The sequence below is a fragment of the Brassica napus genome, chromosome A3 (genome assembly GCF_020379485.1).
Source record: "Brassica napus cultivar Da-Ae chromosome A3, Da-Ae, whole genome shotgun sequence".
NCBI lineage: Eukaryota > Viridiplantae > Streptophyta > Magnoliopsida > Brassicales > Brassicaceae > Brassica > Brassica napus.
Window position 1 is genome coordinate 22,164,126 of NC_063436.1, and position 16,120 is coordinate 22,180,245.

The 16,120-nt window shown below is 30.5% G+C and overlaps 1 protein-coding gene across 1 annotated transcript; it reads left to right on the top strand.

Moving 5' to 3' along the window:
• Positions 1 to 3,236: 3,236 nt before the first annotated feature.
• On the top strand, positions 3,237 to 4,513 carry LOC106444302 (LOB domain-containing protein 38-like). The gene is made up of 2 exons (XM_013885786.3): positions 3,237 to 3,763; positions 3,857 to 4,513. The coding sequence occupies exons 1-2, from the start codon at positions 3,580 to 3,582 to the stop codon at positions 4,396 to 4,398; spliced, it is 726 nt and encodes a 241-aa protein (XP_013741240.2). The 5' UTR covers positions 3,237 to 3,579; the 3' UTR covers positions 4,399 to 4,513.
• The last annotated feature ends 11,607 nt before the right edge of the window (positions 4,514 to 16,120 follow it).

Sequence of the window (16,120 nt, forward strand, 5' to 3'; positions counted from 1 at the left end):
GACTATAAAAAGTAAGGTTTATAAGGAAGCTTCAACATGAAGCAAGTAAATCTGGTCAGGAATGGATCTTTATAGAACGGCTCACATGATGTAATTAGGCGTAGATCTTCATAAGGCAGGTAGTATTGTCGGTTGTCGATTGTCTTTGTAATTTTTCTCATAAATATAATATCGTAATAAATCAGCGTTAAAAAAAAAGACCAGGTTTTATTTTAAATCAGAACTCGGCGTGAAATAGATTTTGGAACAAATGAAGCAATATACCCTATTGGTTAAACTGGTCAGTTTTGGGAAGACATATTTAATGCTACAGAATATACTGGATATCATACCACTAGTGCAAAGGGCGGACCGATCGTTTAGAGATTTATTGTCGATTTTTCTTCTTTTTTTCTTTTGATATCAAACTGTCGCATGTTATAGCACGGTTGTTCAAAACCTCACTAATTATCCCCAGCAAAAAGAGCATACGTGCATGTTAGAGTTAGAAATTGTTAGATGATCCATTGTAAAAGAATGGGTATGTGAATATTGGAAAGCCTAATCTAATGTGACATACACATGTATATATATGATATGATTGAGAGAATTTTTTTCACTTCAGTTGAAAAAAGAAGAGAAAATGTTTAGGATCAAATCGGTAGACTTAAAAAACAAAAACTAAACCAGCAATAAATAAATTCGAAAAAGTATTATATGATTTTTATTCAATAGGAAATTTGAAAGAATTTGAAAATATTTAAATTTAATGAAATTTAGTTTCCAGTGAATTAAAAAATGATACAACTTTTATTGAAATTCTCTAAAATCACATCCACATGAGATTGATTTTTATTAAAGAAAATAAAACTTAATAATATATTTTAAATCACCAAAATTTTACTAAAACATATATAAACTACATTCTCAAATCAATAGTTCAATATAATTTTATTTAAAATAAAATAAATTATTTTATAATAAATAATTATTATTTTAATACAAATCAATGAATATACAAACATTTTAAATTAAATGGAAAGAAATTGGATGGGATGTAATTCACAATCCATAAATAAAAGTTAAAAAGACGTAAATAAGATATTTTTAAACGGAGTAAATAATAGTATGAACACTGATAATATCTCAAATGAGTTCATACCTAATATGTATAAGATATGAAAAGTAGAAGTGAGAAATGTCTTTTGTACAAGTGACTCTCAACAAGATTTTAAAAGACTATTGATACATGTTCACCTTACAATGATACAAATATTTTTAATGATTAAAATTAATCATATAACTAAAATAGTTTAAAAGAACAATTTAATAATGTGCAAAGACCTATAAGAAATACTTATGGATGCTAATGCTCTAACATTACCGAAGTAAGAAACATGAATACATGATTTGAAGTCAAGCAGGGAATTTAGATCTATGTTGAATAAACTAGGCCTAGAATAAACCACATGATCAAACTTAAGCCGTCAAAATTTGATGTCAACTCTAAAATGAGTTGATCACTTATTTAAAAAAATTACGCAGGTGTTTTGACTCGAAATCCACCTAAATGAATATTATTAAATGTCAAATCAAATAAGATAAGTAAAAGATCTTTAACACAATTTCTAATTTGAGAAATAGGAAGAAATGAAGAATGATATAAGGTCGAGAACCAATTCTATGCATACACACTATACTCATCTCTTTCCTACTAAATTTCTTGGTTCTTATAAGAGTCTCGAAGTTGTTAATGATGAGGCTGAAGAAAGTCTCCAAGTGGGAAGCTTCTGGCTAGTTTCTTTGACAGTTCTGCAATTAACGTGGATATCTTTTGATATCTATTGCTGACTTTCAATATTTTATCTTACGAGTTGTTAGTGAATACAATTTGAGTATTCCTCTTAGTTATATGAATTATTAATTAAATCAATTCGTATGTTCTATTTTGTGTGACATGTTATAAAGGTGTTAAAATATCAAGTTATTATCTTTTGTTTAAAAACTTGTTTACCAGATCTAAAATTTCATTAAAACTTTTGTTTTCCGCCCATAATTATTCGCTATGTTAGTAAATTTTACATTGCATCAATTTACCACATGTCATATACAAACACAGTACTATGTTATATTGAAATTTCAGTTTTTCCACCAATAAAATTTTGAAAATTCCAGTTTCCCTATTCAGAGTTAGGCCTTATACTAGTAAGTAATACGTTTCATGACTAATACCTACTTTATCACACAACACTATTATATGCTGTCTTCGTGACCAAAGTTTTGGCCCTCAAGTATTCTGGATCAACAGTTTAAATGACTTACAAATGTTTACATAAACAACGAAGTTCAAAAAAAAAACGAAGTTCAATAAATATGCATGCTTTTTAAATACTAAAGAAAATGAATTGATAGGGGAATAGATAAAGTATATACAAACGGCTGCATTTAGTGGAAACTTGCCTTATTGACCGAATGCCGAGTTAATGACCACCATGTGAAAAGCATGCATATTCATTAAACTTACATGAAGTAGAAGCATACACTTACATGAACTAAAGATTAATAACCATATATATGCTTATATCTTTTGTTTTCTAATGTTAAGGACAAGTTATATTTAATTTGGTCACACACGTGAGACAACTAGGATCGTTGGCAAAATCCCTATATTTTCTTCTAAAACATTGTTTATACTAACCATCAAAACCCTTAAGGATGATTTAAGGGTCAGATGGTGGGTTTGTTTAGCTGAAGGGGCAGCTTAGACTTAACCCCAAACAAACTAATTTTCTTGGTTTGATGAATTAAACAAATTGTGTACAAGTCTACGTACATGAACCTTAGCTATTTGTAAAAGCATACATGAGATGATTAAGAAATGTAAGTTTAGCTTAACGAGTTCAACAGATTATTGAACAAATAGAAATGCTACTTTAACTTGACAATTGTCATCAAATACTCGAGATCGTTCACGCATGACGTTTATATGAATCATAAAAAATGAATAAAATTTTGAAAAAAGAACCAATGGCTGAGGAGGCATAGGCTATTCGCGGAGACACGGAGCCGTTTGCACTTTGCACCCATCACCTTGGAATCTCACTTTTACTTCTCTCTCCTAATCACCAACTAGTCAACAACCACACACCATTTCCTTTTGTAAAACTTAATTCAAATTCACTTTCTTCCTACTTAGTTTGTTCATATAGATTTTCTTGTTTACACAATTTAATCAATTGTCTAAGTATATTTGCCGAATATTTATTTTGCTGCAGTAATCATTCGATTTGCAAATTATGTAGTAGGGTTCATCCATTATTTATCATCCAATTAAAATGTTTATGATAAAATAAAAAATCACAGAATGGCCCATTCCTTAACTCAAGTATCAATGCGTCTCTCTATATATACATTGGTCTGCTTCATCTTCCAAAAACATTGAATACCTTGTCGGAATCTCTCTCTCTCTCTCTCTCTCCAGATATTTCTTTCTTGCATCCAAAGCAAATCTTCATCTTCTTCTTCAAACTCTCTTGAGAATCTCCCAGATAACAGCAAACCAGGAGAAAATTAAAAGGTTAATTAATATTATCTGAAACTATGAGTTGTAATGGTTGTCGTGTTCTCCGGAAAGGTTGCAGCGAGACTTGCATCCTCCGTCCCTGTATCCAGTGGATCGAATCAGCTGAAGCTCAAGGCCACGCCACCGTCTTTGTAGCCAAATTCTTCGGCCGTGCTGGCCTCATGTCGTTCATCTCCTCCGTACCGGAATCTCAGTGCCCTGGTACTTAAGTAAACCAACTACTACTCTAAATCTGCTTTTCTTTAAAACGGCATCGTTTTCTGATCGTCGTGAGGGTATTTTGGTCATTTGCAGCTTTGTTTCAGTCTTTGCTCTACGAAGCTTGCGGAAGAACTGTGAATCCGGTGAACGGCGCCGTCGGGTTGCTGTGGACGGGGAACTGGAGTGTCTGTCAAGCGGCGGTTGAGACGGTGCTCCGCGGCGGTTCTTTGAAACCTATCCCTGAGTTGCTTACACGTGACGGCGGATTCCCGTCGCCGACTTCCGACGAAGCATCCGAGATTTGCATGGAGATGATGAATGATTCCGGTGATCGGGATGTCTACTACCACCACTCCAGATTCTCGAGCTCTAGGTCCAGAGCGACGGCTTCTCCGCCCAAACGGAGACGATTAGCGTCAGAGCAACAACAAGAACGACCGTCGTCGGAGCTAGATTTCTCTCTAATCCCTACTTTTCCGGTTAAAACGACACCGTTTAAGGAGGAAACGCGTCGACCAGAAACACCGTACTCGGAGGAATCCGTTACAACGGCGCCGTTTCTGGATAACATCGCCAGTGAACGGTTTGTACGCGGCGGGGGAGAAACGACAAAGTTGCTCAACCTTTTCGCTTGAACGGCCTTGTTTTTTTTTTTTTTAATTTTGGGTTAAAAATGTAATTTTGATAAACTTTTTTTGCCTCTTCGTGGATTAATATTTTGGAAAGTTAATACACTGGCAAATTACGTGATTGTTTTTTTCTTTTTGAACAACTCGTGATTTTTTTTTCTCTCTGCTTAATTATGACCAATCTATCTTATTAAAACTCAAGTACAAAATTGGAGTGTTTGGAGACTTGAATAAGATTTTTAAAAATTTGGACTGTTTGAAAACATGGATTGCAGTCTTTTAAAAAAAAATATTTTTGTTTGAAAACAAGGATAGTAGTATTAAGAAAAAAAATAATGGACTTATGTTTTTTTAAAAAATTGAAAGTTATCTAGGCCACTTTTAAAATATACCAAAATGGGTCAATCTAATTCCCTAAAAAAAAATTTTCTAATCTAACCATAAAACAAAATTTAAACTTTATATACATATTTCAAATCAAAATAATAATTCAAATTTGATTTATATCAAAAATTGATTCAAAAATATACATATATTCAAAAATGGATTTTTACTAAACTATTTTTCAATAACCATTATAAAAAAATATTGTCAATATATATAAGAAAAATATAATACAAAGCCCAATTTGAAATACCAACTCAAATTATGGTTTTCATATTTCATATTAAGTTTTAAAAATATAATATATGTAATTATTTATATGATGGTATGTATAAAATACTATTAATTATATGATTTTTTATATGATGATACATATAAAATACGATTAATTATATGATGATAAAATACGATATATAATAATGACTAGGGATGGGCTTTTGGATACCCATACGGGTTTAGTTCTGATCGGTTTGTATTTTGGGTTTTCGGGGTCAAAGATTTCAGCCTTATTAGAATGTTTCTAAATTTTGGTTTGAGTTCGATTTGGATCTTTGCGGGTTTGGTTTGGGTTTGGATAACTAATTTAAATTATTTTTAAAGTCTTAAATCATTATATATTTTAAATTTCTCAAAATGTATAAATAAAATAATATATTACGTATAAATTTGAATAACATATGTCATAATACTTAAGCTTAACATATCAATTGGCTTGATTTAAAATTTTGGATACGAAATCAATAATTATTTTAAGTATTTTTGGTGATTTGAGTATACTTTAACTATTTCAGATATTTACTTTTGACTATCTATATATATTTTCAAGTATTTAAACCAATTTAAAGGTATCATTTTTGATGTTTTATATGCGTTAAATCTAAAAATAATTAATATATATAAGTATATAAATCTATTTTTAGATAAATTCGGATACCCAAATACTTCGGTTCGGATCAGATTCGGTTCTCTAAATAACAAAATTTTGAATAATTAGAATATTTAATCAATTTATGTTTGGGTTTGGTACTATATCTTTGGATCGGTATCGGTTATGTTCCTCGGATTCATTTTTCCAAATCCTAATAATTACATGAAAAACAAATATCAACATATTTTTCAAAATATACACCCGCGCGCCTGCGCGGATCAAAATCTAGTTAACCAAATTAATTGACAGGGTAATGAACTAATGATGATGAGTCGTTGGTAATGTGTACGATGAATGAATATTATCAGTATATACAAACAGTAAATTATAATAATGATATTATACTCAGCATACTTCAATTCTTTGAGGACCAACATGTTGCATTTGCTTATACAAAATACACATAATGATATTTTCTAATAATCTTGAATTCTTGATCACCATATATATATATATATAATAATAAGATAATTGTTGCTACTTAAAAAAAGAAAATTGTTGCTACTTGATAATATTTTATATTTTTTCACTTCACGGGTCGATTTTGAAGTTTTTTCACTCGGGTCGATTTTGAAGTTTTTGTAAACTCATCCGTATTCGTAAGAACTTCTTAATTTAAAATTATATTAAATTAAAATTAACCAAGAAAATGCTAACAAATACTGAAAATTTGCTTAAAAAATTTCTCAGAATCTCTAAAAGGAAAGACACTTATATTTTTTTCCTTCTTCTATTTAATTTTATTTATGTTATAATTTCTAAGAATTTTTTTTTAAGAAACTTATCACTGAAGATATTTTAAGATCACAAAGTTTTATAACCCACCCTCTCTCAAACTCAATGGCAGGTCGTATTCTTTTAGTGTGAAATACAGTTTCATTGGCGTATACTTAGTACATAGAGCATATGAATACATAGTTGATACTTAATAGTACAAAATTGGAGTGTTTGGAGACTTGAATAAGACTTTTAAAAATTTGGACTGTTTGAAAACATGGATTGCAGTCTTTTAAAAAAAAATATTTTTGTTTGAAAACAAGGATAGTAGTATTAAGAAAAAAAATAATGGACTTATGTTTTTTTAAAAAATTGAAAGTTATCTAGGCCACTTTTAAAATATACCAAAATGGGTCAATCTAATTCCCTAAAAAAAAAATTTATAATCTAACCATAAAACAAAATTTAAACTTTATATACATATTTCAAATCAAAATAATAATTCAAATTTGATTTATATCAAAAATTGATTCAAAAATATACATATATTCAAAAATGGATTTTTACTAAACTATTTTTCAATAACCATTATAAAAAAATATTGTCAATATATATAAGAAAAATATAATACAAAGCCCAATTTGAAATACCAACTCAAATTATGGTTTTCATATTTCATATTAAGTTTTAAAAATATAATATATGTAATTATTTATATGATGGTATGTATAAAATACTATTAATTATATGATTTTTTATATGATGATACATATAAAATACGATTAATTATATGATGATAAAATACGATATATAATAATGACTAGGGATGGGCTTTTGGATACCCATACGGGTTTAGTTCTGATCGGTTTGTATTTTGGGTTTTCGGGGTCAAAGATTTCAGCCTTATTAGAATGTTTCTAAATTTTGGTTTGAGTTCGATTTGGATCTTTGCGGGTTTGGTTTGGGTTTGGATAACTAATTTAAATTATTTTTAAAGTCTTAAATCATTATATATTTTAAATTTCTCAAAATGTATAAATAAAATAATATATTACGTATAAATTTGAATAACATATGTCATAATACTTAAGCTTAACATATCAATTGGCTTGATTTAAAATTTTGGATACGAAATCAATAATTATTTTAAGTATTTTTGGTGATTTGAGTATACTTTAACTATTTCAGATATTTACTTTTGACTATCTATATATATTTTCAAGTATTTAAACCAATTTAAAGGTATCATTTTTGATGTTTTATATGCGTTAAATCTAAAAATAATTAATATATATAAGTATATAAATCTATTTTTAGATAAATTTGGATACCCAAATACTTCGGTTCGGATCAGATTCGGTTCTCTAAATAACAAAATTTTGAATAATTAGAATATTTAATCAATTTATGTTTGGGTTTGGTACTATATCTTTGGATCGGTATCGGTTATGTTCCTCGGATTCATTTTTCCAAATCCTAATAATTACATGAAAAACAAATATCAACATATTTTTCAAAATATACACCCGCGCGCCTGCGCGGGTCAAAATCTAGTTAACCAAATTAATTGACAGGGTAATGAACTAATGATGATGAGTCGTTGGTAATGTGTACGATGAATGAATATTATCAGTATATACAAACAGTAAATTATAATAATGATATTATACTCAGCATACTTCAATTCTTTGAGGACCAACATGTTGCATTTGCTTATACAAAATACACATAATGATATTTTCTAATAATCTTGAATTCTTGATCACCATATATATATATATATAATAATAAGATAATTGTTGCTACTTAAAAAAAGAAAATTGTTGCTACTTGATAATATTTTATATTTTTTCACTTCACGGGTCGATTTTGAAGTTTTTTCACTCGGGTCGATTTTGAAGTTTTTGTAAACTCATCCGTATTCGTAAGAACTTCTTAATTTAAAATTATATTAAATTAAAATTAACCAAGAAAATGCTAACAAATACTGAAAATTTGCTTAAAAAATTTCTCAGAATCTCTAAAAGGAAAGACACTTATATTTTTTTCCTTCTTCTATTTAATTTTATTTATGTTATAATTTCTAAGAATTTTTTTTTAAGAAACTTATCACTGAAGATATTTTAAGATCACAAAGTTTTATAACCCACCCTCTCTCAAACTCAATGGCAGGTCGTATTCTTTTAGTGTGAAATACAGTTTCATTGGCGTATACTTAGTACATAGAGCATATGAATACATAGTTGATACTTAATAGTTTACACAAAACCTAAGAATAAAACAAAAAGGATTAGGTGCATTACATGAAGTACAAAACATCGTATCAGTTTAATATATGTAATGTAATATGATAAGTATGGATTATATAATTCATGCCTTGTTCAAAAACGCGGGCGAACTGCCGCTTAATCGTCCGGAAAAACGCTCCACGGACCCTCACCGTGGCGAATTGCACCGGTGCGGTGACATTATGCGGCCAGCCGCGTATTGACCGCGTGGACCGTGGTTTAAGAAACTCGGCCGTGTTATAGCGTATGTTTTTGTGCGGTTATGAGGTTTAAAAATTGAAAATCTCCAGTTTATCCAGTTTTTATAACTATAAGATTCTAAAACTTGATTTTGGGTTATAAAACGATCAAATCTATCTGTAATCTACAAGAAAACAAGATAAATCGACAAAAATGGTGAAAAAAAAAATCAGAGGCGGCTGCTTAGATTTGCAGAAGAAAGAGGAAGGAGATGAGGACAGAAACGTAATTTGATACTCATTAAACCTAATACAAAAACGTCGATATATTGGGTAAAATGGAGCCTCGAACCTGGGTGGGGACGTAATGCTGCACGAGAACATGATATCTAAACCACTAGACCAAATAACTTTCTCTGTTACTTGACATTTGCAATTTTATATAACCGATCATAAATTTATTTTAATTAATTTGATCCATATTAATTTGATATATCACAAATATAAATATTATTAATATTAAATTATTAAAAACTAGGCCCCGAGTACTCCCCGATTTTTTCCGATTTTTCAATAAATCGCTAGGCCCGGGTCAGCCGCACGCGTTACGCGTAGCGAGTTTCCGAACAAGGAATTCATGTAGTTGGATTGAACCAGAAAAGTTGGGGTAAATCCGCTTTTGTGAACGGAGAGGCGGCTTTTGGACGATGCTAAGGGTCGTTTACTACTTAACTTCGTGGAATCTTCAGTACTTTTCATCTTTCGTTTTTCGTTTTCTGCTTCTTCTTCTAATTCACATATTGTTTAATTGAAAAATAATAAGGTATATCTACTGTGCTTTGTGGTGTGGATGATGGCGTATAAACAATGAAATAGACCAATAACATTTTTTACACACCAATAAGATGTTGATTCTATATAAACATTATCTTTTTGGATTTGCTGATTTTAAAGCAGATTGATGAATGTCAAACTAAAAAAACAGGAAAATCCAGTGACTAGTTATGATTACAAATCATATTGTTTTGGTCTAATATGATCGTATATTTTTCGAATATGATAATAAGTTTTATTGTAATAACACTACTAGTAAAATTACACGAAAACTTCAAACATATATTTCAAAAAAGTTTAAAAATTTAACACACAGATGGAATACTAAAAATACACAGAATTAAAATCTATGTTACTGTTAGTAACTCAACTGGTGGACTAGTAATATGAAGTGATTATTGGCATTCGTCGAAACTTTATGAGAAAAGTAAAACATAGAAACTTCAAAATTGTAAAATTGTAAAATTGTAAAAACACAAAGCGACTTTACTTGTAATAATGAGACTTGTCAAGCACTATCCCAAACAAAGTGAAAAATTAAAATGAGATATATGTTCGAACAGAAGAAGTGATTTGGAGATCTTGCAAAGTGGGACCAGCTAAAAATATACTTTCGGACCAACCACCAATTGGCAAACAAATGCTTGTGGTCCACGTCACTCTCCCTTCTTTTTCTGACCACCTGACTTTTTCAGTCCTTTTATATAAACTTGTTAAATATTTTTAGTTTTGTCCCCTCCCTATTTTCTCACGACCTTTTTTTTTTTTTTCCGTCTAAAGTATATTATTATTATTATTCAAAAATCCAAAGATCCACATATTACAAACCGAGATTCAAAACATTATTAACCAGGCCAAAGCGCGACCAAGTCCGCTAACCGACCTAAAACCAACACGTGTAAACCACGTGTCCAAACATCAAGGTGAAGGAGGAAAACACGTCTTCGCTCCTCACGCCGTCACCATGACTCTCACGACCTATCATCAACAAACCCTCTCAGCTTAACAATTAAATTTTAAAAATGATTAATAGTGGACACTAAAAAACAGAGAAGATTTATCATTTTTCTGCATAATAACAAGCTGGAAAATTAAGAAAACGAATTTGCTTTATTTATTTCGAATGCTATATTCGATTCATAGTTGGCAAGAACAAATGGATATGTTAGAAAAAGGTTCAATGTATAGGATTCAATTTTCTTTGCAAGACGTTACAATGATTTTTTTCTTGTTCCAGATTTTGTTTTGGCTGAAAAACACCCTGCAAAGTATTTTCAATTATGTTTGTTTTTACAGAAAAATTTATATCACAATTTCGTCAATGCAAAGATAGATTATATTGTGAATGACTTAATAGGATTAAGTTAATCTTAAAATGCGAGAATCTATCTTTCAGAAAATGAAAATAATTAAGGGTCTTTGTACAACTAAATAAAATATACAACTATTTTGAAAAAATAATCTTCCATTCTGACTTAAAAAATGGCATGGAAAATTAAAAGTTAGTGTTCCGCGATCTGAGGATTTTAATGAAAGATCTTCTCGAATAACGGGACATGAAAGTGGGGTTTATTTGCATTCTCCAACTTTCAGTCTCGTCCGTTCATTACACCTAATCAGTGTCTAATCATGAATTTACAAAATTTATGGAACTAATGTTTCTTTACTACGCTGATGGAGCTAATTATACTCAACGATTCTCTTTAGATTTTAAAATACTAATTTGGATAAACATGAGTCCACCAAGAATAAAATAACATCAGCAATTCATGTTTGATGCCGAAAGCCACGAGGAGCCGCAGTTTCTGATGGGCCCAAATACATTCATCACCTCTTCCACCTAGAGTCGGTGTGAGTCCGCTTGATGTTTTCTTAAACTTTTCTTTCGAATACGAACAGAAATTAGTTATTAAACCTAAACATGAGTTTCTTTAGTCGTTTAAAATGAGACATAATGTAGCCGACAAAAAATTAGTAAGAAGAAAGTAAAGGTGAAAACATGAAAGTGAAAAAATCAATATCAAACAAAACGATGTGGAACATCAACACAAAATTCCGAATAAAATAGATGAAACTTTATGTTAAAATGTTTTGAAATCACATGATGCCAATCATGCCATACGTAAACTATAACTACATGTGTAGCTACTGGTTAGTTTCTTGATGTATATGCATACGTTTATTTAGAATAAATTTAATGAAACTCTTCTTCTAAGTTGTATTTATAACTAGTATAGTTTAAGATTTTATAAATTAGATTATTACATTAATATAGCACATATAAAGTATGTTATACATTTTTAATCAGTCAAAATGATGTCAAAAAAAAAATCAGTCAAAAAGATTTTATACATGCTATTCAAAAGATTTTATACATAACTGCAAAAGTGATATATCATATCCCCCTACATTTTTTATATGTATGGATTAAGGACTTTTAAAACAAACATATAGTATTCTGATTGATTCCACGACTGATATATATGTATAGATTTTTTATTATATTTCTTTTTCTCAAGTTAGCTTCTGATATTTCAAGGATGCGTTTTGATTGTTTGTATCGATAATAAATCTATCCCAACAATTGTTATTGTTTTTAATCAGGATGATCATAAGACTTGATCTACTTATTTCGTTGAGGAAGAGCCAGGTTTAGGGCTTTGTGTGATCATTCTTCGAGTATTAGGAGAAGACCAAGAGCCATCTTGCCCCTTCAAAGCTTTTATTAGCCTTACATATATTTACACTTTTGATATCATTTATTAAAGCCCTAAAGAATTTAATAATAATACTAATGTAATGTATGAAACAAGATTATCCAAGTCGTTTTCTACGTCGAGTTCTTTAATTTCTGATTGATTCAAGTTTTATAGTATTATTATTTTATTATATAACGTCACTAAAATTATCGTTTGCAGATCTAATCTACTAACCTAGTAACCTTTGCGATAAGGGTAGTTAGGTAAATCTAAACGAGACTTTGGAGGAGCTCGGATCAGTGAAGATCTGGAGAGAGATCGCGACATGGACTTTAATAACTGATCCGACACGTGACTGGTTCCCTCATCGCTGGAACAGTGGAACATATTATCCACTCTTCACCTTTCGGTCCCACTAAAGCTTCTGACCTTTGACTGATCTTGTACAACATATTGGAATATTTATATACAAGTTAAAACTATATATACGGATTAATCTCCAAGAGAACCTTATTGACAAAAAAAGGTAAACTTCAAATTTGAGATTTGAAGGTGTTCCTTTTTAATGTTACAATCTTAAATCTAACTTCAAAATTATTTTTATTTGCCTTATTTTAAAATTAATCAAAATTACAAAATTTTATAAATTATAAAGCATATATTAAAGAATATCACAAACAATATTAACACTATATTAATAAATGAGAATTCCAAAAACAAAAACATAAATTGTAAGTGAAATAGCAAATTGCTTAATATAACTATTTTGTAATGTTCCAATACAAGATCAATAGAATATAACATACTAGGATCGGCCCGCCCTACGGACGGAAACATCTGAAAAAACTGTTTTATATAAAAATATATTTTACTTTTATAAATATTTATTCTAAACTGAAAGCAATATTATTAACAAACAAATAATAAATAAAATTTTGAGATTATATTGTTATTTTTAATAAATATATTTTGTTTTAAGATAAAAATAACATTAACATTAAAATTCACTATTTTATATTTTATAGAGAACACAAAATTAATAAGAATAATCCAAAATATGTAATGATATATACTACTTGGTATTAGTTATTTAGTAGCCGGTCAGCGCTGCACGCAGAAATGAGGTACTTGTTATTTGAGTAATTTTTTTTGTTGAAAGCAATTATTATTTGTTTGTTTGGTTATCATTTACATATAATGAGTGGATGAATTCTTATGGTTGTAAAGAATTTTGTCCGGCAAAAAGTGATTGTGTGAAAGAAAGTTGTATGATCGCAATATGAGTTATTTGTGCATATTCAGAAAAATCTTTTCTGTTATGAGTTATTTGACAGCAAGTAAACACTCAAATCTATACGTAAAAGATATAAAATCTAAAATGTTAACCAAAACAAATACTGTATAATTTTTTTGCACCGACAACATTCTTAAAAGCTCACGTTTTTTTTTTAAATCAAAATAATCTGACCACTGCATCTCTTTTTATAACTAATTTTAGAATAGTTTTAATTTATATGTAAATTTTAATTAGGACTGTAGTTTACACCAAAATCCACATAAGCGTAAAACACAGCGGAAGCAATCTATAAGATTTTTCAGTTTAACTTACTACAAACCTAAACCGTTCTAATTTAACCATTCATATTTTGTATCTTTTCAGAATCATTATCTATATACTTTATTTGACATTTTTACGTAATTTATTTACGTAATTTTAAACATAACAGAATGTATTGAAGTTTGGCATAGCTTTTCTATATATAGTTGCTAATGGTGATGACGACCTAAATGCTTTATAAGATATTCTAACGTACACTTTAGTAAGTAGATTTAAATTTTTCTTTAATATTTCATATATATATATATTGGTTTATTTTTTTTTCAAAAATCTTGGCTGTAATTTAATTTTATTAATTAAAACATATTAAGAAATTTAAATTTCGGTTCATTTTGAGTTTTTGCTTCCCAGAGTTGTGCCTGTAGTATAAACTCAGATTTTTGAGAAGCTGGCTTTCAGGGACGAAGTAATATGTCTCTTTGGTTAGATGTTTCAGAACATCGTTTCCTTGGCTTGTGTAGATCCTGCTCTTGAGTTGCTCTCGGGCCTATCGTGTTGGTCGTGAACGGTTTGCCTTAATACCTCGAGACTTAACACCGTTGGTTTAAGGATATATACATCATTGTAGTGCTTTTAAGTTCTATATATTACGTTTTATATCAGTTATGAAAGAAGAAAAGCTTTCTATTGCTATTACGTTTTAAAGTTCTATTTCTTTATGAAGGTACCATAAATATATTTACATGACTTTAAAGATCCCAAATACTTTTTTTACATCATGATCTCATTTGTGATAATCTCCCAACCCAGCAATAGTTGGATCCCATTAACAATCACTAATCTTCATACCAAAGCACAATCCAAGATGATACAATATTTCATCATCAAAAAGAGAAAGTTTCATCCATTACTTGTGCCACAGCGAGTGAAGCTCTATGCGTAGGGATCAGATTCATCACCTCTCTCATAGCTTTAACCACTAAAGAGATCTCCTTGCAATGGTTAAACAACATCTTAGTCCTAGTGTGGGGTAGTAACAACCAAAGAAAAAACTAAAGATTGGCCAGGAAAATTTTACCTGCAGCCTCCAATCGTTTTTGGAGCTCTTGGCCAGTAAAATCATTTTCAACCTGAAGAAAAATGGTAGAGAAGGGAACAGAAGATGATTTACCAAACATAAAATATCAGTGAGTGAGACTTATATTATCTGGAATTCAGCGATTATTCTCAACTGAGATTCTTCACCTCCGTCTGATAACGGAAGGGATGCAACCAAAGCATCAAACTTCAACAAAACAAAGTACCACGCCAAGGACTCAAAACAGCAGAATAAAAATGACATGTATTTCACATAATCTTAACTAAATCTGAAGAAAGAAGGAGAGTAACCTGTTTAGCAGCCTTGACAAAATCGGCTCTGAGCTTCTTAGGTTGCTCGCGAAAAGCGGCGGTAGGATCATCGGTAGCCGTAGTTGTAGGAGCAGAAGGTGGTGGATCAGGGTACTTAGGTGAAAGCTGAACCGGAGGGCATCTCTTTGGGGTGTACCTAAAGCATTAAAAGTGATTGCAACTATCAAATTCAATTGTTCTTTCAACTGTGATATTATATCTACGAACCCCTTTCAATCAATTGGAGCTCACCGTAGCTCCACCCGCACCAATGACGCTTCCAATCACAACCACTCCCGCCGAATCCGAGATTCTATGGCGGTGGTATGAACAGGTTCAGGACTTTGGCGGCTACCCTTGACGCACTGAAGAGTATCATATACCAATGAGCTCTAATCCAATACAGACCATCAACATCTCTCAAGAGCTTTTCGATCCGAGCAGCCATAGAACACTTGAGGGAAGCTTCTCTCTCGCCAATGAATCGATAAAATTTTAGAAAGAAATCTTTCATATTTATAGTAGCAGAATCACACAAATGAATGAATGCGTAGATTCATTGAATGAGAGATCGTGTGATGTGTGAATTTGGAGTTAATTTGAGCTTTTATTGAAGATGCTTGAACCCAGACGATTACTGTAACAATGCTGAAATTATTAGGACCCAGCAAACACTTGGATCTTCATTGCAGGTTAGCATCAAAAGAATTCATTCATAAGCGGCTATTCTCCGATGTATCGTTTACGGTGTA